This window comes from Pan troglodytes, chromosome 6 (genome assembly GCF_028858775.2).
Source record: "Pan troglodytes isolate AG18354 chromosome 6, NHGRI_mPanTro3-v2.0_pri, whole genome shotgun sequence".
Taxonomy (NCBI): Eukaryota; Metazoa; Chordata; class Mammalia; order Primates; family Hominidae; genus Pan; species Pan troglodytes.
This window is the reverse complement of record NC_072404.2, coordinates 6,660,778-6,685,342: the sequence shown is the minus strand read 5'-3', so window position 1 is coordinate 6,685,342 and position 24,565 is coordinate 6,660,778. Positions and strand designations below refer to the sequence as shown.

The window sequence follows — 24,565 nt, the reverse complement described above, 5'->3', positions numbered from 1 at the left end:
AATCCCATCTACTCAGGAGGCTAAGGCAGAAAAATCACTTGATCCCAGAAGTTTGAGGCTACAGTGAGCTGTGATCGTACCACTGCACTCCAGCCTGGATGACAGCGTGAGACCCTGTCTCAAAAAACAAAAAACAAAAAAACCCATGCAGTTTTATACCCAGCTCTTGACACTGAATGGCATACTGCAGTCTTCCTGCCTTTCAGTGAATGACAGGAGATGTGGGCCCAAAGAGATGTGTGTTCCAAGCTGCTAATCAGTTCCGCCAACACCATAAGAAATGCTTCTGCAAAGAGGAAGAACAGATGGTGGAGAAGCCACCAGAGCTGCAGTAAATGCAAGTCCTGGCTTCACTGCAAGCCAAGTCTCTCGGGGTTTGTGTGCCCAATTTTCTGGACTGTGAGGTGAAGGCTGGAGTAATTTGGCGCAAGAGGTTGTTAGGGTTAACATTCAGTAAAAATCTGAAATGGAACACCCTGGGCCCCCATCCAAGAGGCCCGTGGGAGAGGGGCTGAGGGAGGCTCTGGAGTCGCTGCCTCGGGAGTTCTCTGTGCTCTGCCTCCTTGTCTGTGAAACAGGGTCACAGTTCCCACCACACAGGCCGGCTGTGAGGGTAGATGAGCTGACGGCCCTAAGGCTTGCAGAGCAGCGTCTGGCATAAAGTGTTTAACGCCCCGAGTGCACGTCAGCAATCGCCAGCTTTGTTTTTTGTTTGGTTTTAGAGACAGGGCCTTGCTCTGTTGACCAGGCTGGAGTGCAGTGGTGCAGTCACAGCTCACTGAAGCTTCGAACTCCTGGGCTCCAGGGATCCTCCCGCTTCAGCTTCCTGAGTAGCTGGGGCCACAGGCGCACACCACCACGCCTGGCTAACTGTATTTTATTTATTTTTAAATTTTAGATGCAGAGGTGCACGTGCGGTTTTTTTCTTCATCTTTTTGTAGAGATGAGCGCTTGCCGTGTTGGCCAGGCTGGTCTCGAACTCCTGAGCTCAAGTGATCCTCCCACTTCAGCCTCCCAAAGTGCTGGGATTACAGGCGTGAGCCACCACACCCAGCCAGTATTTTCTTTTCTAATTTGGAAACAGTTTTGAATGCAGCTGACAAAGAACAATTTTGGATATTTTTCCAAGTCTCAGGAAAAAAAAGGTGAGTCCCTACCAGGCACAGAGACTGCGTAAGAACGATCTTAGTGTCCTCAGATGCAGAGCACGACCACCCTGGTGCACACATCCAACAGGAGGCGGGGGCACTCGGAGCTGCAGGCGGGAGCGGGAGAGCCGGGGAGGCAAACGAGGAAGAGCTACCGCGGCTAGTTCACGGCCCGTGGAGCAGCACGGGCCGTGTGTCCCAAGGCACTATGGCTGCTGAGCGGACGCCTCCTTAGGGTTCTGCGCGGATCTTGCCCCGCACTGAAGCCCCACTGGGCCACACTGTCCATCCCAGGAAAAGTGGCTGATCTGCAGGCTCAAAGAGAACCACAGAAATGCTGGTCTCAGAGGGGCTGGGGCTAAGGCCCCCATGTCACACACACAGCACCCATGCGGCTAGACATCTAGATTCTGCAACAAAATCCAGACATATTTAAGAAGCCAGGCTACAAAACAGGCCACGGAAAAGCACACTTTGAAGTTTTCACATGAAAGCGTGTGCCCGGGCCAAGTGGAAGAGCTGCGTCCCACAGTCTTCAATGCGATGCTCCTTAAAATGCTAGTTCTCCACAGGCAAGAGTGACTATTGGGTACTTTTAACAACACGCTTCGGTGAACCACAGCTCAGCTGGTTGGCGCTGGTACCTGCTGAGCACCTGGGGGAGTAGGTGTGTAGCCTGAGTGGGGCCAGGCACGGCTCGCCAGCTGTCGGGACGGCTCACCTGACTGCGCGACGATGACACTGAACTGCAGGAGCTCTGGCGAGTGTGCGGTCCAGTCGAGGTGCGACGCGGTCACCCGCTCCAGGAGGGGACCGATGTGCTTGCGGTAGAGGTCCTGGCAGCCGCTGACACCCTCCACCATGGCCAGTGAGTCCATCGTCTCCTGTGCCTGGAGGTTACAAGTCAGAGACTGAGACAATTCCAACACTCAGGGCTCAAGCCTGCCTGCCTGCTGGGACTCACTATCCCCCTCATGCGTAAGAACCACACAGGCCAGGCCTGCCAGGATAATCGGGAGGGAGGCTGCCACAGGGAGCCCCGCCCAGGGTGCAGGAGAGCGAGAGCCGCGGGTGCAGGGCGAGACCCTGATCCCGTTCACACCAACGCCGTCTCTGCAGCAAATCATGAAGCAGGCACTGTGCACACTGGGATGCACACAGCACAGGTGGTCCCGGGGCTTACACGGACGCTGGGTGTCCGTCTGGGCAGGCAGGGCTCCTCTGAGGTGGTGAGGGGCAGAAAGGGGCTGGCAAGTGGCTTAAAGAGTTAAGCCCAGCAGACCAGACCTCCAGGTAAAAGTAACTGGGCAGACAGAGATGATAACCTTGGCCACCTTTTACTTTTAGCTGGCTGCTCTCCTTGGGGGCTTAGGAACAGAGGAAGGGCTGAGGCTCCCCGGTGGCCACTGCCCCAAGCCTGGAGTCTGAATTTGGGACTGCCTGGCTTCCTCCCCCATGACCAGCAGGCAAAGACTTTGCTTTTGCTGGTACCTCAGGCCCTAACAGTGACAGCGTCTGCTGAGACACACGCCCCTTGGGAAGCTTGTTTTTAAAGAGGCCCCAAGAAGGAAGGGGAGGGCAGCAGCCTCCTCCACACCAGGTTCCCCATAGTACATTCAGGCCGTAAATCTCCCAGAGAGAGAATCTGCCGAGAGGGGCTGTCCACAGAGACAGAATGGGAGGAGGAACTAAGTCTCAGCTTCCAGAGAGGCAGACAGATACTGGGGCCTCCAGGGGCCCTAGAAGCCCATTAGAAGGTTGGGGTTAAAAGATTTTTGGGCATAATGGCCAGGTGCGGTGGCTCATGCCTATGATCCCAGCCCTTTGGGAGGCTGAGGCAGGTGGATCACCTGCAGTCAGGAGCTTGAGACCAACCTGGCCAACGTGGCAAAACCTTGTCTCTACTAAAAATATAAAAATTAGCCGGGTGTGGTGGTGGGCGCCTGTAATCCCGGCTACTCAGGAGGCTGAGGCAGGAGAATCACTTGAACCTGGGAGGCAGAAGTTGCAGTGAGCTGAGATCACGCCACTGCACTCCAGCCTGGGTGACAGAGCGAGACTCCACTGAAGAAAAAAGATGATTTTTGGGCATAAACAGGGAGCCCATGGGCGAGAAGTACTTCTGAACGCTGTGCTGCAATGAGAGCGGGAAATCACGGTATCTTCTCTCGACTCAGTCACACATGCACATGCACTTTTTTTTTTTTTTTTTTTTTTTTTTTTTGACGGAGTCTCGCTCTGTTGCACAGCCCAGGCTGGAGTGCAGTGGCACGATCTTGGCTCACTGCAACCTCTGCTTCCCTGGTTCAAGCAATTTTCCTGCCTCAGCCTCCTGAGTAGCTGGGACTACAGGCACATGCCAACACGCCTGGCTAATTTTTTGTATTTTTAGTAGAGACGGGGTTTCACCATGTTGGTCAGGCTGGTCTCAAACTCCTGACCTCAGGTGATCTGCCCACCTCGGCCTCCCAAAGTGCTGGGATTACAGGCGTGAGCTGCCACGCCCGGCGACATGTGCACTATTAAACCCCACTCAAGTGCGCAGGTTTAAAGGTTACGTCTTATTTCTTATTTGCTTCTTTGCTGTAGACCCTAACATTAAACAGCTGTCTCCACTCCCTGATGCCAGAATACACTGGCAGCTGGAGGGCTGCCCCGAAGGCCGTTGCCCGGGGACTCACCCGCAAGGTTCTCAATCCCTGGTCTTTGCTGGTCAGACATGTTTGAGGCCTGGGGCTCAAGCACAGAGGGGATGCATAGGAGACAGTTCACCTCACTTAGAGATGCCTTCCAGCTGTGAGCTCCGCTAGGTCAAGCAGCAGCCACCACCGTCAGCCTTACCTTGTCCCTCAGGCCGGTAGCACCTGCGAGGGCCACTATTGTCAGCAGCACGTCCATGAGCTGCAGGCTGGCCACGCCACAGTCCTCATGACACACAGACACCAGAGCCTGCACACACAGCAGCAGGCGCTCCAGGTAGAGGTCCTGGAAGAGACCGGCGGCACCGTCAGAGCTTGGTACAATTTGGTCGTGTCCCCACCCGAATCCCATCTTGAACTGTAGCTCCCATAATCCCCACGTGTCCTGGGAGGGACCCTGTGGGAGGGAACTGAATCATGGGGGTGGGTCTTTCCCGCGCTGTTCTCTTGATAGTAAGTCTCACGAGATCTGATGTTAGTATAAAGGGCAGTTCCCCTGCACACACTCTCGCCTGCCGCCATGTAAGACGTGACTTTGCTCCTCCTCTGCCTTCCACCATGATGGTGAGGCCTGCACAGCCATGTGGAACTGTGAGTCCATTAAGCCTCTTTTCCTTTATAAATTACCCAGTCCGTGGTAGGTCTTTATTAGCGACATGAGAACCGACTAATACAGGGCTCCCGCTCCGGCCCCAGTGCCAGGGCCGACAGAGCCCGCCCGGGGCTCCTAGTCTATGGCTCACGAGGGGCAGCGGCCGTGGGAGAGCCCTTGCAGGGAGAGCCCCCAGGCACTGGAGGTAGGGTGCCGGCACGTCAACCATAAAAGGGCGTGCTTGTTGATGGGAAAACTGAACACAGACTGGGAGCTAAGGAATCTGTGCTTATTTTGTGAAATGTGAACAGGCACTTGAGCTATGTGGTGGAGAAGCTGCGTTAGTGATGCACACGGCACCTGTGAGGGAAATGACGGCACACTGCATTATCTGCTTTACAACACGCCCAAGTTCTCCCCGCCCTCCAAAGTTAAAAAGAAAAGTGGCCCCAGGCAGGCAGAACACGCATGCCAAGGGCGGGTCAGCGCTGAAGCTGGCAGTCGCTCTGCTGCCTGCCCCTCTTCTGTGCATTTTTGAGCTTTTCTATAACACCGAGTTTTAAGACAAATAAAATTCTATGGTTTAACATGTTTCCTGATTGACGGGGAGGTGGAGTCTCAGCTCTGCACCTACGGCTGCGATGGATGAATGGCTTCCCCTCCCGGCTCCAGCCTCATCCACTGTGAATCAGCCAGGCTCTGAAGCCCGCAACGCAGCAGGCGCGTGCTGGACCCAAGAATTCCTAAGGCTTTGCGTGTGCTTACTTCTTTCTAAATAAATTTTAACTTATTTTTTAGAGACAGGGTCTTGCTCTGTCGCCCAGGCTGGAGTGCAGTGGTGCAATCGCGGCTAACTGCAGTCTCAAACTCCTAGCCTTAAGTGATCCTCCTGCCGTGGCCTCCCAAAGTGCTGGGATTATAGATAAGAACCACCACGCCTGGCCTGTATTTACTTCTTATAACGTCCCTCTAATGTCTATTTTATGTATGTTTCATAAAGTACAGAGTGAGTCAGGACAGTGGCCATGTAATTTAAACACGTGATTTATCAACCGTGTACATATATTGGAGGCCTATGCTTAAAAACTGTTTTTACTAATGGGGGTGCAAGTTCAAAGAAGTTTGGTAATTATTTGGCTAGACAATGGGTTGGCTCTAAATTTCCTAATCAGTTCTAAAACTCTAAGCCTCATTCCCCACTGACGTAAATCATGAAAGACTAAACAAAACACTCCCACTGTACTACAGCAGCATTCTGTCCTTGCACCCCGGCCCCGCCCTGACCCACAGAAAACACAGAGCTGCATGGCTCCATCTCCCTCGGAGCTGGAGGAGCCGCGCGGCCCCGTCTCCCTCGGAGCTGGAGGAGCCGTGTGGCCCTGTCGTGGCCCCAACTCCCACAGAAGCCACAGATTTGTTTTTATTCCATTCCTGATTTTTCCCACAGCCCAATTTCTCTAAGGCCTGTACTAACTGGCTGACTTCTGAGGACACTATCTGGCTAGTTTCTAGAATGACCTGTCATGTACATTTCAGGAGCGATCATCTTTTCGGTTAAAATCAAAAGGCAGGCGCGTTTAGAAGACACAGCCCCTCCTGGCTGACCACACCTCCAAGCACAGGAACAAACAGGGAATCAGGCATCCTTTGCAGCAGGCGCCACCCTCCTGCCACGAACGCAGCACCGTCTCTGAGGAAGTGACAAGACTTCACATTTATAGATTTCTCTATATTTGACCAGACAGTTTTCAGTGTCTGCCTACATACAACGCACACACACAGAATGAAAAAGAAAAAAGATACAGCAGGAAATAATTCTCAGTATTTTTTGAAATACTGAGTATTTCAAACACTGTTTTCTGAAACAATGTTATCTAAGATTGCAAAAGTTTTTAATTCAGAAAAGCACAAGAGACTCCTATTTCAACAATGGCAATGGCATCCCACAACTGCTGGCTTCCCTGTGTAAGAAGCAAATCGGTGAGTTACCCATTTCCTCACTCTAGGCACCTGTCCTAAACTCCTTCCCAGGAGACTCCAGTTCCCGTCTGTCGAGCTCTAGGGGCCCTACTGGGCCCGAGACACCTGGAAGTACCTACTGCTAAAGCCAGATTTCCTGTGAACCCCAGGGCAGGGAGTGAAGCCAGGCTCAGTTTAGAATACATTTACACGGACTTCTCTGTTTAAACACGAGCTTTTAAAACAATTTCGGTTTGTTCTTGAAAGACATTTTCAACCTGTTCTCATAGCTACTGGAGAATAGCTGTGGGAAACATAATCGACTTCCCAAATGACATGACACAAACAAAGCCCGGCCGGCCACGGGAAGAGCACAGGGCCGCGGGAAGAGCACAGAACCGCGGGCCTGATTCTGACTGAGACCTGAGTACGTTCACCCTTTCTTGCCAAAAATTTAAGTCTGTTAAGGAGTAAAATGGGGCCAGGTGCGGTGGCTCACACCTGTAATCCCAGCACTTTGGGAGGCCGAGGTGGGCTGATCACTTGAAGTCAGGAGTTCAAGACCAGCTTGGCCAACATGGAGAAACCCCGTCTCTACTAAAAACACAAAAATTAGCCGGGTGTAGTGGTGCATGCCTGTAATCCCAGCTACTTGGGAAGCTGAGGCAGGAGAATCACTTGAACCCGGGAGGCGGAGGCTGCAGTGAGCCAAGATTGCGCCAATGCATTCCAGCCTGGGTGACAGAGCAAGACTCTGTCCCAAAAAGTAAATAAATAAAAATAAATTAAAAAAAATTACCCAGGTGTGGTGGTGCACACCTGTAGTCCCAGTGACTCAGGAGGCTGAGGTGGGAGGATCAACCTAAAACAAAAAAATAAAAACAAGAAAGGAGTGAAATGTACGTCTTGGGTTTTCACTGTGACTGGCTCCTTGGCCAAAGGGCCGACACACGTTCGCAGCCTGGAAGGTTGAGGCTGGCTTCCCAGGGGTCCCGTGTGACTGGACTTTGTCGGACAGACGTCTCTGAAAGATCGTGATTAAATTTTTCCTCGATAAAACTGGAAGATGGGGAGCCAAACGCACAACTGTGGGATGACACAATTCCGTTTTCCTGTAACCAACATGGAGATGTGAAAACTACACTTTCTTTGCTATAAAGTTTGTGAGATAAGGATTTAGGCACCAGTGTACATTTTCAAGTTATGCCCTTCCAGGAAAAAATGCTTCTGGCTTGCAAATCTATATACAGAAATCAAAGGCATCCTCATAACCCCTCGTGAGTGAAGTAAAGTGCAGAACTGACACACATTCGATGACGTGTTAAAAACGGGTTTTGGGAAAAGCTGGAGCATGGCTGAAATGCCATGAGCACGCGGCCCGGCCCCCTCCCCTGCTCCCTTCCTGACCCCAGCTCCGTTTCCTTCCCTCTGTGGATTCCAGGAACTGCTTACAGGTTTCTTAAAACAGTTTACAAAAATGACTGTCAACAGCCCCACCTCTCGTTCTGAGGATGGAGAGGGAGGCTGACACAGGACGGGCCGGGCTGAGAGCACAGTGGCAAGTCCCCGCGCCCCAGGCCAGCTTTGGGGCCATAGAAGCTGCCGGAACGATCGAGCCGGAGCAAGTGCCTCCAGGGGTGAGCTGAGGCCCGCCCTGCATGGGACGGCCGCCTGGTGGGGGCAGCCCTGTGTCCCAGAAAGATCTGGGGTGCTGAGTCCAACACACACACTGACAGGGACCACTCACCTTCAAACGAAAGCAAAGCCATCACCTCTTCTTCCATGGAATACAACTATGGATTATTCCAAACAATTGAGCCCAACTACCCAGGCTGTTCCAGCTTCTGAGCTCAAGGATTTGCTGCTCAATTTAAAATTAAACAAATGTCTCTGGCAAATCCTCAGCTGGGCTGTGTGAAGCACAGATCGGAACGCCAGGCAGGGCTGATGGGGAACAGGCTGTCAGTGCCCCCTGAGGACGTGCGATCTGTGCAGGTACCCTGGGGACTGGGTGGGATGGTGGACGTGCGACCACGCTCCTCAGGGGTGGGATGACGTGGACCCCGCATCTACCCCCAGCAGCATGGGCCAGAGGGTCCCGGCCATGGATGCCTCCTGAGTCATCAAACACGTGAACTGTGGTCAGTGTGGCCAAGAAAGGGGCAGCAACGAATGTAAACGTGAGCGGCCGCCTGCGGCTGGGGCTGGGGCTAGGGCTGGAGCTCCGCACAGCGCAGGACGAGGCCCCGGAACAAGGGGTATCAGCGAGGGCACCCCGGTTACCGCAGGTGTTTCCGATGGCCCGGCCTGGCGGCACGGGGCAACCCACAGACATGTCATTACGATGGCTGACGGCCGGACAGGGGAGGCTCCTCCTCTCCACTCCCGCATCTCCCAAGTGCTCTTACGTTTTCAGATGCCTGGCAGATGTGGGCCTGTGCCAGCTCCGTGGCGACAGCTGCCAGGTGCGGCTGGAGGGCTTCTCGGGGGCAACCCCGCATGGCGGAGGCCAGCACCAGGAGGCCGGAGGCGGAGGGTGTCTTCTTCAGCGTCGATAAGATCAGCTTCAGAAACACCTCAGGGCTGACAAACGTCCCGACGAGCTCTGCGGATCTGGTACACTGCGAGAAACAAACACGAGAAAACTCAGAGCCAAACCCGAGGGTCTCAGCCGGGCTCCTGCTCTTGGCGCCGTGGCCTCCCAGACACAGCCGTGCACCAGACAGAGCCCCGCGTTAGGCCGAGTGAGTCCTTGGCACATGCTCAGAGCCCTCAGGAAAGGTACAAGGGTCCGGGTGTGGTCTCAGAACGTCCCTGAGGCCAGCGAGCCGGACACGCCTCCCAGGCAGTGAAGTCTGGCCCAAAGGATGCTGTGTCCCAGCTGCGGGGTTCACCACACACCCCTCATCGGACGCCAGTGACCCAACCTTCCCATCACTAAGCTGATCAATACACACCAGCCCCTCTGTACCGTGGAAGCCCACAGTGGATCACACACTCACCAGCCCCTCTGCACCGTGGGATTCCACAGTGGACACCACACACCAGCTCCTCTGCACCGTGGGATTCCACAGCGGATCACACACACACCAGCCCCTCTGCACCGTGGTATTCCACAGTGGATCACACACACACCAGCCCCTCTGCACTGTGGGATTCCACAGTGCATCACACACACACCAGCCCCTCTGCACCGTGGGATTCCACAGCGGATCACACACACACCAGCCCCTCTGCACCGTGGGATTTCACACCGGATCACACACACACACCAGCCCCTCTGCACCGTGGGATTTCACACCGGATCACACACACACCAGCCCCTCTGCACCGTGGGATTCCACAGCGGATCACACACACACCAGCCCCTCTGCACCGTGGGATTCCACAGCGGATCACACACACACCAGCCCCTCTGCACCGTGGGATTCCACACCGGATCACACACACACCAGCCCCTCTGCACTGTGGGATTCCACAGTGGATCACACACACACCAGCCCCTCTGCACCGTGGGATTCCACACCGGATCACACACACACCAGCCCCTCTGCACCGTGGGATTTCACACCGGATCACACACACACCAGCCCCTCTGCACCGTGGGATTTCACACCGGATCACACACAAACCAGCCCCTCTGCACTGTGGGATTCCACAGTGGATCACACACACACCAGCCCCTCTGCACTGTGGGATTCCACAGTGGATCACACACACACCAGCCCCTCTGCACCGTGGGATTCCACACCGGATCACACACACACCAGCCCCTCTGCACCGTGGGATTCCACAGCGGATCACACACACACCAGCCCCTCTGCACCGTGGGATTCCACAGCGGATCACACACACACCAGCCCCTCTGCACCGTGGGATTCCACACCGGATCACACACACACCAGCCCCTCTGCACCGTGGGATTTCACACCGGATCACACACACACCAGCCCCTCTGCACCGTGGGATTTCACACCGGATCACACACACACCAGCCCCTCTGCACCGTGGGATTCCACAGTGGATCACACACACACCAGCCCCTCTGCACCGTGGGATTCCACAGTGGATCACACACACACCAGCCCCTCTGCACCGTGGGATTCCACAGCGGATCACACACACACCAGCCCCTCTACACCGTGGGATTTCACACCGGATCACACACACACACCAGCCCCTCTGCACTGTGGGATTTCACACCGGATCACACACACACCAGCCCCTCTGCACTGTGGGATTCCACAGTGGAACACACACACACCAGCCCCTCTGCACCGTGGGATTCCACAGTGGATCACACACACACCAGCCCCTCTGCACCGTGGGATTTCACACCGGATCACACACACACCAGCTCCTCTGCACCGTGGGATTCCACAGTGGATCACACACACACCAGCCCCTCTGCACCGTGGGATTCTACAGCGGATCACACACATACCAGCCCCTCTGCACCGTGGGATTCCACAGTGGACACCACACACCAGCTCCTCTGCACCGTGGGATTCCACAGTGGATCACACACACACCAGCCCCTCTGCACTGTGGGATTTCACACCGGATCACACACACACCAGCCCCTCTGCACCGTGGGATTTCACACCGGATCACACACACACCAGCCCCTCTGCACCGTGGGATTCCACACCGGATCACACACACACCAGCCCCTCTGCACCGTGGGATTCCACAGTGGATCACACACACACCAGCCCCTCTGCACCGTGGGATTCCACAGCGGATCACACACACGTCTCTCGTCCTCTCAGCCTCACCCCCGTGTCTCTTGCTCTCCTGTAGGTTCCACAGAGAACTACAGACAATTTTAAATTCACGGTAGTTTTTGAAAAGCAGAAACATGACATGTAAATAACATGGAACCTGGAACATTTACTTTAAATCAGTCACAGTGATTTAGATTTTTTTGTTTTATCTGAGACAGTGTCTCATTCGGTCGCCCAGGCTGGAGAGTAGTGGCGCAATCATGGCTCACTGAGGCCTCAAACTCCTGGGCTCAAGCGATCCTCCCACCTCAGCCTCCCGGGAGCTGGAACCACAGGTGCACGCCACTACGCCGGGCTAGTAACAGTGACCTGGAGCACTAGAAGTAAAAGCTGCTGGCCAGGCTACCTTGCAATGGACTTTAAGGTTCAAGATGAGGATACTTTGAACTGAAATCTCAAGTCAAAGCTTTGGTTGTTCTCCTGAGCACTAGGAAGCATCCTTGTGGGGTGGGTGTGAAGTCCCCATGGTGGTGACTGTCAGCGCAGGGCGTGGCCCGGCCTAGTGAGGAGGAGAGGCCTGAGCATGGGACTCCCTCGTGCGTACCCAGTGGTGCCGAGGCGATAACCAGCAGCCGAGTGTGGACAGGGAGTGAGAAAGAGGACTGCACCAGGGACGCCACTCGCAGGACACCCGAAGCTGTGCCATCATCCCCCGCCTGGGTGCTCCCACAGCCCCTGCGAGGCCTGGAAGGGCCCTCAGGACAGCCCGAATGTCAATGCTGAACGCTGGGCATCTTGGTCCTGTGTCAGCAGCCCGGGCCCTGTCTGTCTGGTGCACGGCACGTCTACACAACACGTTTACACAACATGCACCTGGCACTGTACCCCCGAGTGTGCTTGAAAATGAGCATGAAGGGTTCACCCTCAACACGCTGTTACCTACAGGCACAGAAAGGAGATCAGTTGTTCCCAGGGGCTGGGTGTGGGGAGGGCCTGCGGCCCAGGGGTGAGGGGAACGCTGTCTTGGCTACAGTACAGCCTCGGGCCCCGCACACCACAGAGGCGGGATCTTAAGCTCGAGTTACAGCTCCGCGACCACGACTGGAACACGGCCACTTACACTTTGGACCACGGCTGCCTCCTCGTCGGTGCAGGCCTGGAACAGGGTCCGGAGGACGACCTCCAGGTGCTGCGTGGCGTGGTCCTCGGCATGCAGCAGCAGCACTCGGAGCAGCTGTGCCGACTTCACTCGGGTCCCCACCACCCAGTCGGTGATGTCGTGGCACAGGGCAGGGAGGATCTTGGAGAGGTTCCTGAAGACGAGCTCCCGGCAGCCCAGCACAGGGCGGCGCTCTGGAACAAAAAAGGGAAAGAAAAATGAGAAATTCACAAGCAAAACCTCATCAACTCAAGTTACCGCACATCACATTTAAGGGACACCTGTGAGTTTCAACCTCACCATTTCAAAACAAGTCTTGGGGTGGACGCAAAGCTGACAAATGCCCCTGTCATTCAGAACATTCACAGAGGCGGTGCACGGCTGCAGTCCTAGCACTGTGGAGGCCAAGGCAGGTGGATCACTAGAGCCCAGGAAGTCAAGACCAGCCTGGGCAACATGGCAAAGATCCCATCTCTATAAAAAACAGGAAGATTAGCCAGGTGCCGTGGTGCATGCCTATGGTCCCAGCTACGCAGGAGTCTGACGTGGGAGGATTGCGCCACAGCACTCCAGCCTGGGTGACAGAGCGAGACCCTGTCTCAAAAAACAAACATTTAGAGCCACACAGAGATGCAAGCAACACACTTGCCACACGTGCTGACGTGTATGATCAGAGAGACACGCCTGTGAAGCCATCCCCATATGATCAGAGAGACACACGCCTGCGAAGCCATCACCATATGATGAGAGACACGCCTGCGAAGCCATCGCCATATGATGAGACACGCCTGTGAAGCCGTCCCCATATGATCAGAGAGACACACGCCTGCGAAGCCATCACCATATGATGAGACACGCCTGCGAAGCCATCGCCATATGATGAGACACGCCTGCGAAGCCGTCCCCATATGATCAGAGAGACACGCCTGCGAAGCCATCGCCATATGATGAGAGAGACACGCCTGTGAAGCCATCCCCATATGATGAGAGAGACACGCCTGCGAAGCCGTCCCCATATGAGAGAGACACGCCTGCGAAGCCGTCCCCATATGATCTGAGAGACACACGCCTGCGAAGCCATCGCCATATGATGAGAGAGACGTGCCTGCGAAGCCATCGCCATATGATGAGACACACCTGCGAAGCCGTCCCCATATGATCAGAGAGACACACGCCTGCGAAGCCATCGCCATATGATGAGAGAGACACGCCTGCGAAGCCGTCGCCATATGATCAGAGAGACACACCTGCGAAGCCGTCGCCATATGATGAGACACGCCTGCGAAGCCGTCCCCATATGATGAGAGACACGCCTGCGAAGCCGTCGCCATATGATGAGAGACACGTCTGTGAAGCCGTCCCCATATGATCAGAGAGACATGCCTGCGAAGCCATCGCCATATGATCAGAGACACGCCTGCGAAGCCATCGCCATATGATGAGAGAGACACGTCTGTGAAGCCGTCCCCATATGATCAGAGAGACACGCCTGCGAAGCCATCGCCATATGATCAGAGAGACACGCCTGCGAAGCCGTCGCCATATGATGAGAGAGACACGCCTGCGAAGCCATCGCCATATGATCAGAGAGACATGCCTGCGAAGCCATCGCCATATGATGAGAGAGACATGCCTGCGAAGCCATTGCCATATGATGAGACAGACACGTCTGTGAAGCCGTCCCCATATGATCAGAGAGACACGCCTGCGAAGCCATCGCCATATGATCAGAGAGACACGCCTGCGAAGCCGTCGCCATATGATGAGAGAGACACGCCTGCGAAGCCGTCGCCATATGATGAGAGAGACACGCCTGCGAAGCCATCGCCATATGATGAGACACGCCTGCGAAGCCGTCGCCATATGATGAGAGACACGCCTGCGAAGCCGTCGCCATATGATGAGAGAGACACGCCTGCGAAGCCGTCGTCATATGATCAGAGAGACACGCCTGCGAAGCCGTCGCCATATGATGAGAGAGACACGTCTGCGAAGCCGTCCCCATATGATCAGAGAGACACGCCTGCGAAGCCGTCCCCATATGATCAGAGAGACACGCCTGCGAAGCCATCGCCATATGATCAGAGAGACACGCCTGCGAAGCCATCCCCATATGATCAGAGAGACACACGCCTGCGAAGCCATCGCCATATGATCAGAGAGACACGCCTGCGAAGCCATCCCCATATGATCAGAGAGACACACGCCTGCGAAGCCATCGCCATATGATCAGAGAGACACGCCTGCGAAGCCATCCCCATATGATCAGAGAGACACGCCTGCGAAGCCGTCGCCATATGATGAGAGAGACACGCCTGTGAAGCCATCCCCATATGATCAGAGAGACACACGCCTGTGAAGCCGTCGCCATATGATGAGAGAGACATGCCTGCGAAGCCGTCCCCATATGATCAGAGAGACATGCCTGCGAAGCCATCACCATATCATCAGAGAGACATGCCTGCGAAGCCATCACCATATGATCAGAGAGACACGCCTGCGAAGCCATCGCCATATGATGAGAGAGACATGTCTGCGAAGCCGTCCCCATATGATCAGAGAGACACGCCTGCGAAGCCGTCCCCATATGATCAGAGAGACATGCCTGCGAAGCCGTCACCATATGATCAGAGAGACACGCCTGCGAAGCCGTCGCCATATGATCAGAGAGACACGCCTGCGAAGCCGTCCCCATATGATCAGAGACACGCCTGCGAAGCCGTCGCCATATGATGAGAGAGACACGCCTGCGAAGCCGTCGCCATATGATGAGACACGCCTGCGAAGCCGTCCCCATATGATCAGAGAGACACGCCTGCGAAGCCATCCCCATATGATGAGACACGCCTGCGAAGCCATCGCCATATGATCAGAGACACGCCTGCGAAGCCGTCGCCATATGATCAGAGAGACACGCCTGCGAAGCCGTCCCCATATGAGAGAGACACGCCTGCGAAGCCGTCCCCATATGATGAGAGAGACACGCCTGCGAAGCCGTCGCCATATGATCAGAGAGACACACCTGCGAAGCCGTCGCCATATGATCAGAGAGACACGCCTGCGAAGCCGTCCCCATATGAGAGAGACACGCCTGCGAAGCCGTCCCCATATGATCAGAGAGACACGCCTGCGAAGCCATCGCCATATGATGAGAGACACACGCCTGCGAAGCCATCGCCATATGATCAGAGAGACACGCCTGCGAAGCCGTCCCCATATGATGAGAGAGACATGCCTGTGAAGCCATCCCCGTGAGAGACACGCCTGCGAAGCCATCGCCATATGAGACACGCCTGCGAAGCCGTCGCCATATGATCAGAGACACACCTGCGAAGCCGTCCCCATATGATGAGAGAGACACACCTGCGAAGCCGTCGCCATATGATCAGAGAGACACGCCTGCGAAGCCGTCCCCATATGAGAGAGACACGCCTGCGAAGCCATCCCCATATGATCAGAGAGACACGCCTGCGAAGCCGTCCCCATATGATCAGAGAGACACGCCTGCGAAGCCATCGCCACATGATGAGAGACACACGCCTGTGAAGCCATCGCCATATGATCAGAGAGACACGCCTGCGAAGCCGTCCCCATATGATGAGAGAGACACGTCTGTGAAGCCGTCCCCATATGATCAGAGAGACATGCCTGCGAAGCCATCCCCATATCATCAGAGAGACACGCCTGCGAAGCCGTCCCCATATGATCAGAGAGACACGCCTGTGAAGCCATTGCCATATGAGAGAGACACGCCTGCGAAGCCATCGGCATGGTGGGGGTGACAGCTGCGTCCTTCGCCCGGCTTCCTCTGCTCCTCTGCACTGCAGTCCCCAAGGCACCCCGGCACCCCTGGATCTGTCCCGTGACTGGGCTGCACTTTCTAGAGCCTGACACAAGTGGAAGCCTCTCGTTCACTCTCCTCCCTTCTCCGCTTCTTTCACTCTGCGTGGTTTTCTGAGGCCCGCCTGTGCCCGCTCCTTTCTGAAGCTGGGAAGTGGCCTGTTCTGGGGAGATGCCAGTTTAGTGCCCGCTCCTCTGTGGAGAAGCATTCAAATGGTGTCCAGGGCAAGTCTGTGTGGCCTGTGCTTTCACTGTGCCGGGACAAATACCAGCTGTGGAAGGGCTGAGCCACAGGGAAGGTGCACGTTTAACTGTTTTAGAAACTGTCCAACCATTTTCCAAAGTGTTTGAGCCAGTCCACGCTCCTTCCCACTCTCAGCGGCACGCGGTACGCTCAGTCTTGAATTGAAAGCAGTCCGAGAGGCACAGTGGCATTTCCATGTGCTTTTCCTTTGCATTCCCCGATGACTAACGACGCCGAGGGTCTTCTTCACAGGCTTGTTTGCCGCCTATCTTCCCTGGTAAAGGGTCTTTCCAAATTGTTTTCTGCCGATTTAAAAAAATGGATTGTTTTCCTGCTGAGTTTCAAGAGCTCTTTCTATACTCTGGAGACAAATCCTTACATACATCATCTCCAAACATCTCAGTCTTTGGTTTGTCTTTTCGTTTTTTCAACAGGCCTTTGAAAAAGCAGAAGTGTTCATTTTGATGAAGTCCACACGTTGCTTTACCCTGTTACAGAGCGGTCTTTTGAGGACGCACCCAGGGAAGCGTGGCCCGGCCCGCGGTCACGAAGGCTTCGTCGTCACTCTGCAGTCTTTTGAGGATGCACCCAGGGAAGCGTGGCCCGGCCCGCGGTGACAAAGGCTTCGTCATCACTCTGCGGTCTTTTGAGGACGTATCCCACGAAGCGTGGCCCGGCCCACTGTCACAAAGGCTTCGCCCTAGCTCTGCGGTTCTGGGCTTTACCTTCAGGTCCCTGACGCATCTGGGGTTAATTTTTTGTCTCCAAGTTCACTTTCTGGTGTATGAGTGATCCTATCATTTACAGTATCCTTATTAAAAGACGCCATTAAATGGTCTTTGAGCCTTCATCAAGTCAGTGGTCCGCGTGCCGGCGCCTGTTTCTGGACGCTCTCGTTCTGCTCATCGGTCTGAAAGCCAACACCACGCGGCCCCATGACTGTGGTTTTGTGAGTCCTGCACCCAGGACCTGCTGCCATTCAGCTTCACTCCTCCCCAGTGTTTCAGCAGCTGTGGGTCCTTTGCACGCCCACGATAATTTCACAATCAGTTTGTCGATTTCTACAGAAAAGCCTTCAGGGACTTTGATGAAAAGATTTTGATCTTCAAAATTCAGGCCGGGCACGGTGGCTCATGCCTGTAATCCCAGCACTTTGCGAGGCCAAGGCAGGCGGGTCACCTGAGGTCAGGAGTTCAAGACCACCCTGACTAACATGGTGAAACCCCGTCTCTACTAAAAATAGAAAAAATAAGCCGGTCGTGCTGGCGAGCGCCTGTAATCCCAGCTACTCAGAGGCTGAGGCAGCAGAATCACTTGAACCCAGGAGGTGGGGGTTGCAGTGAGCCAAGATTACGCCACTACACTCCAGCCTGGGCGACAGAGTGAGACTCCATCTCAAAAAAAAAAAAAAAAAATTCAGAACAACTGTAAAGATAGAAATGAAACCATGATATGTCAGGATTTAAAGGGTCTTTTTCTATTTTTAGAGAAAGGGTCTCACTCTGTCACCCAGGCTGGAGTGCAGTGGTACGATCACAGCTCACTGCAGCACTGACCTTCTGGGCTTAAGCAACCCTCCTGCCTCGGCCTCTCAAAGTGCTAAGATTACAGGTGTGAGCCACTGCATCCAGGCTAAAGGGTATGTTTTAATAAGAAGAACAGCGTGTACCAGGACACCCCATTTTTAACCTTTTTCTGGTTATTTTTCTGTTTTTATGCTGTATTATGGAATTAGTTCCAAATAATTAAAATTCTGCTGGCTGTTTAAATGATCCTGTCATCATTTTGTAAAAAACAAAAAAGCCAGGGTGCAAACACACCTCTCTTCATTTTTTTTTTTTTTTTTGAAATGCAGTCTCGCTCTGTCATCCAGGCTGGAGTGCAATGGTGCGATCTCAGCTCACTGCAACCTTCACCTCCTGAGTTCAAGCAATTCTCCATTCTCATGTCTCAGCCTCCTGAGTAGCTGGTACTACAGGTGCATGCCACCACACCTGGCTAAGTTTTGTATTTTTAGTAGAGATGGGGTTTCACCATGTTGGCCAGCCTGGTCTTGAACTCTTGACCTCAGTATTACAGGCATGCGCCACCACGCCCAGCTGCACCTTTCTTCCTGATGACGATCCACTCTGGAAAGTTTGCAAAATGAGGGATGCGTGACCAGGAACAGCTGGGGAGGGGTCTGCTGACAGCTGAACAGAGCTTTGTGGGCACCTGGGCTTCTGGGTGTTTCCAAAGAAATACTGGCCGGTGCTGGGCAGGGGTACACAACGCCTGGACACAGGCTGGGACTGGTTTAAGGCCTGTTAGGAACTGGGCCCCACAGCAGGAGGTGAGCAGATGGTGAAGGAGTGTGACCGCCTGAGCTCCACCTCCTGTCAGATCAGTGGCGGCATGAGATTCTCAGGGGAGGGCAAACCCTCCTGTGAACTGTGCGTGTGAGGGACCTGGGTTACGTGCTCCTTATGAGAACTGAATGCCTCATGATCTGAGGTAGAACAATTTCAACCTGAAACCACCCTGCTCCCTGCCCCACCCATGGAAAAATTGTCTTCCACAAAACCAGTCCCTGGTGCCAAAATGGCAGGGGACCGCTGGTACAGTCAAGCGTTGCTGAACGGTGGGGGGTGCATTCTGGGAAACACGTCATTGGGTGATTTCGTCACCGTGTGAACGTACTACGGTGACGTACACAAGCCTAGATGGCGCAGCCTCCTACGTGCCTGGCAGTGTGATGCCTGGGCTGTGCGATGTAGCCTGTGAGGCTCCTAGGCCACGAACCTGTGCAGCAGGTGACTGCACTCAACACGCAGAAACTGTAGCACAGACAGTGAGTGAGTGTTTCCAAACACAGAAAAAGGAGAAACACAATGTTACTATCAGAGGGGACCACCCTCTTCCACGTGGTCCTTATGGACTCAAACGCTGTTACTCAGCACCTGCTTCTGAACATGGTTCTGAAGCCTGTTTTTCTATACTTAATATCATAGCAGACATAGGCTGGGCACCGTGGCTCACACCTGTAATCCTAGCACTTTGGGAGGCTGAGGCGGGTGGATCACCTGAGGCCAGGAGTTGGAGACCAGCCTGACCGATATGGTGAAACCCTGTCTCTACTAAAAACACAAAAATTATCCAGGTGCGGTGGTGCGCGTCTGTAATCACAGCTACTCGGGAGGCTGAGGCAGGAAAGTAGTTGCTTGAACCCGGGAGGTGGAGGTTGCAGTGAGCTGGGATCGTACCACTGCACTCCAGCCTGGGTGACAGAGCAAGTCTGCCCTCAAAAAAAGAAAAAGAAGTTCCTTCTTCTGTAACACCCCCGGCTAACTCAGAGTGGGCCAATGCTCGTGGGACCTTGCTGGCTTCAAACAATGTTAACCAGCTTTTCCAGCCCATTTGCACAACGTAACGTTTCTGACAATTTCCATTCAAGCTTCCATCTTTCCAAACACATGGATGAAACACACAAGCAAAGCAGAATGGGTGCGAGCTCCAAGGCAGAACAGGAGAATGAAGGGGGAAGGCTGTCACGTGGCAGCGTTCATCCACAGGGAACCCTGCTCACTTCTAAGTCAGGCTTTAAGAAGAGCCAACTCTGTCCTCCTGTGTGAAAAGCTCTGGCCGGCCACTCACCAGCATCGAGACACTTTCCTTTACACTCAGGCATTGCCAAAGAAAACAATCTTAACAGAGGGATAATCTCAAAGCAGAAAGGACTCTGGAGCCGCTGTCACCAAGCCATCTGCTGCTGGCGGCTGGCAGTGTGATTGTCAGATACACACCAGGCATGAACGTGTGCTTCCGTGTGAGAAGGGCACTCTGTTCAGGGAAATGACCGACTTGAGGATGGTAAGTGATGCCCTCCCAACCCTCCCAGCACGAAGCTTGGTTTTTAAGGCGGAGGTTTCAGTGCTGTTAATGGAAACTTACGCTGTGTCTGCAAAGCTAACAACAAATTATATGGTACGAATTATATTTCCATATGGTGTGTACCTTATTTTCTTAGGAAACAGGAAAACTGGACTCTGATGAAACTTCAGATCCAGGCCCATGTGAATTCCTTATTGATAGGTCATTACCTCTGAGCACCATCTGCATTAGCAGTGGTCTGAAAATATTACCGAACTTTGCCTGTTCACGCTCTCGGCAACCCAACCACACGGTTGGACTGTCCGTTCTTGCTGGTAAGACAGGACACGCAGCCACTCATCAGCTCGCTGGGTGCTCACAGAGCCACTAAGCCTGGCTCACCGCCTCTGGGTGCAGAGGATGGCAGCAGACAGACTGGCCCCTGGAGCGAGCGGTGAGGTGAGCACAGGGCCCGAGTCCACCGAGGAGAAGGAGCACCTCCACTGGGGTGGGGGGCAGGAGGAAACAGAGCAGGGGGGATGGGGGCGGCAGCTGCCGGAGCTCTGAGGAGAGGAGCGGGAGCTGGAGCTGAGGCCTGGCTGTGGAGCCTGAAACAGTCTGATGAGGGACCTGCATCCAGGGAACGGAAGGGGTCCTCAAACTCCGCACTCAGAAACACAGAACTCGATTTAATGGACGGCAGTTCTGAATGGCCACCAAAGACGACGTATGGGTGCGCAGAAGCACAGCACAGCACAGGAAAAGGCCCCAATGTCCTCTCATTAGGGAATCGCAAACTAAAACACCATGGGCCACCACTGCACACCAGCCGCACACGCTAAAACCAGCAAACCCCACCAACACCGTTTGCCACCATGCACACCAACTGGACACACTAAAAACAGCAAACCCCACCAGCACCGTGGGCCACCATGCACACCAGCCGGACACGCTAAAACCAGCAAACCCCACCAACACCGTGGGCCACCATGCACACCAGCCGGACACGCTAAAATCAGCAAACCCCACCAACACCTTGGGCAACCACTGCACACCAGCCGGACACGCTAAAACCAGCAAACCCCACCAACACCTTGGGCAACCACTGCACACCAGCCGGACACGCTAAAACCAGCAAACCCCACCAACACCTTGGGCAACCACTGCACACCAGCCGGACATGCTAAAAGCAGCAAACCCCACCAACACCGTGGGCCGCCACTGCACACCAGCCGGACACGCTAAAATCAGCAAACCCCACCAACACCGTGGGCCACCACTGCACACCAGCCGGACACGCGAAAACCAGCAAACCCCACCAGCACCGTGGGCCACCATGCACACCAGCCGGACACGCTAAAACCAGCAAACCCCACCAACACCGTGGGCCACCATGCACACCAGCCGGACACGCTAAAACCAGCAAACCCCACCAACACCATGGGCCACCACTGCACACCAGCCGGACACGCTAAAACCAGCAAACCCCACCAACACCGTTTGCCACCATGCACACCAACTGGACACACTAAAAACAGCAAACCCCACCAGCACCGTGGGCCACCACTGCACACCAGCCGGACACGCTAAAATCAGCAAACCCCACCAACACCTTGGGCAACCACTGCACACCAGTCGCACACGCTAAAACCAGCAAACCCCACCAACACCGTTTGCCACCATGCACACCAACTGGACACACTAAAAACAGCAAACCCCACCAGCACCGTGGGCCACCACTGCACACCAGCCGGACACGCTAAAATCAGCAAACCCCACCAACACCTTGGGCAACCACTGCACACCAGTCGCACACGCTAAAACCAGCAAACCCCACCAACACCGTTTGCCACCATGCACACCAACCGGACACACTAAAAACAGCAAACCCCACCAACACTGTGTGACAACACTGCACACCAGCCGGACACGCTGAAAACAGCAAACCCCACCAACACCCCGTGCCACCATTGCACACCAACTGGACACACTAAAAACAGCAAACCCCAACACCGTGTGTCAACACTGGACACCAACACCGTGTGCCAACACTGCATACCAACCGACACACTAAAAACAGCAAACTCCACCCCACACGCTGGCCTGACTGCAGCACCTGGAAATCTCATCCAGTGCCCGTGGGGATGCGACATGGCGCGAAGGGTGTGGAAAACAGCGTGTGGTGAGTTTCTAACAAAGTAAGGACTGTACCTATGGCCCAGCAACCCCACGCCTGAGTGTTTATCCAATAAAACACTCTCACAAAAACCAGTCTGCAAGTGTTTACATCAGCTTTACCTGTGATGGCCAAAAACTAGAAAGGACCCGAATATGCCCCTGCTGGTGACCAGATGGTCCATCCACGGGAGGGAACGTGACTCACGCGAAGAAGGAAAGTGCTGCAGACACAGGTGCCATGCATGAGCCTCCAACACAGAGAGGAAAGAGCAGACGCCAGCGGCCAGGCTCCCACAACCTCATGCACGTGACATCCTGGAAGGGACACACAGGACGCAGCCCACAGCAGCAGTGCCAGGGCCCATGAGCAGTTCTGGGCGGTGGAGATGCCCACGTGCAGGGGACAGAGGCGGTGCTGCTCAAAACTCACAGAGCTGCAGCCCTGAAGGGTGAATGCAGCGTGGTCCCGGGGGAAGGGATATCACAGACCCTGGGCAGGGTGGGCAGGGGGTGGCAGGATGGTAAGGAGGACGCCACAGACCCTGGGCAAGGCGGGTGGGGGGTGGCAGGACGGTAAGGAGGGCGTCACAGTCCCTAGGCACGATGGGCAGGGGAAAGGGACGACACAGAGCCTGGGCACGGCGGGCGGGGGAAAGGGATGACACAGACACTAGGCAGGGCAGGACGGTAAGGAGGGCGTCACAGACCCTAGGCATGTTGGGTGGGGGGTGGCAGGACGGTAAGGAGGGCGTCACAGTCCCTAGGCACGACGGGCGGGGGAAAGGGACGACACAGAGCCTGGGCCCAGCGGGTGGGGGGGGGGCAAGACAGTAAGGAGAGCGTCACAGACCCTGGGCACGGCAGGCGGGGGGTGGCAGGACGGCAGGGAGGGCGTGTGCTTGGCAATACAGGGCCAGTGCAAACTTCTGAGGAAGAGACTCAAAAAATCTTCTGATCTGACATTTAAAATACTGTAGAAAAAAATCTGAGAAATCGTATTTAAAATTCAAATCTAGACTGAAGAAAAGTAATTTGAGGAGAAAATGCCAAAAATCTAACACAACGTAGTGCTTATGCGACTGACTGTCATTCAATTCTAAATTTACTCTGCTCCACTTGAAACAAAAGTTCTGTGCCTAACGACACTCTCCACGCCTCGGCACGGATAACTGTGTTTTTGTAATTATCAGTCAGGAACATTCCCAAGTCCTTGAACCAATTCTAAATCAGGCAGCCTCCAAAGAGCCTGTGTTTCCACCACAGGGAGGAAGCCCCTTCCGGGAACCTACTAGCAGGGCCAGACAGTTGGCGGGGTAGGGCAGGATGTGTATGTACATGTGCACATGTATGTGCACACACGCATACGTGTGACGATATGCATGTACACACGTGTGCAGATGTGTATACGTGTGTACACGTGTGAGGATAAGTGCGTACGTGTGTGCGATATACATGTACACGTGTGCACAGGTGTGTGTATACGTGTGCAGATGTGTATATGGGTGTGCACATGTGCGAGGATGTGTACGCATGTGATGATATGCATGTACACACGTGCGCATATGTGCACGTGTGCGATATGCATGTACATGTGTGCACAGGTGTGTACATCTGCATGCATGTGAATGTGTGTATGTGTGTTTGTGTATGCGTGTGCGCCTCGCTCTGTCTTCTCCCTTACCGCATTCCAAGGATCGTAGATCATACCTTCCAGAAACAGTCCCCCCGACCCCCCACCTCCCTCTCTGGTGCACAGCGGGAAGGACTGGACCCTCCTGGGTCTTGAGGACTGCCATTCCTGCCCCACTGACACCTGAAGGGTCTTCCACTGGTTTCTCAGTGAGCACGTGGAGAACGATTTGCCACGCAGCTTGGGCTCCGTGTAGCATGAATTAAGCAGACAGGCTGGACCCTCTCTAAGGAGCAGCATTTCCTCATTGGTGAGGAGAGCCCAGCTGAAATCACCAGGAGCAAACAACCCACAGCTTAGCTTCTAGGTCCGACCAGCGCAGAAGCCCACCACAGGCGGCTGGAGGGAGAGGCACTGACAGAGCACCACAGCACGCGTGGGATTCCACTCCCATCACTGGTGCAGAGACAAGAGTGTGAGTTCAACAGTGAGTTCGTAAGTGGCCTCGTGTCTAAGTTCCACATTTTAAAACAGATTGAG

At 54.5% G+C, this 24,565-nt stretch overlaps 1 protein-coding gene across 4 annotated transcripts in view; it reads right to left on the bottom strand.

The window, feature by feature from the left end:
- The window catches only part of DNAAF5 (dynein axonemal assembly factor 5), a 66,452-nt gene that overhangs the window by 22,763 nt on the left and 19,124 nt on the right, over positions 1 to 24,565 (bottom strand). For all 4 annotated transcript variants that reach the window (XM_063815132.1, XM_063815133.1, XM_024357678.3 and 1 more), the window contains 4 exons: positions 12,246 to 12,478; positions 8,807 to 9,019; positions 3,990 to 4,133; positions 1,870 to 2,038 (listed from right to left, as the gene is read on the bottom strand). In XM_063815132.1, the coding sequence (XP_063671202.1) occupies positions 1,870 to 2,038; positions 3,990 to 4,133; positions 8,807 to 9,019; positions 12,246 to 12,478 (759 nt within the window). The remainder of the gene's footprint in view (positions 1 to 1,869; positions 2,039 to 3,989; positions 4,134 to 8,806; positions 9,020 to 12,245; positions 12,479 to 24,565) is intronic.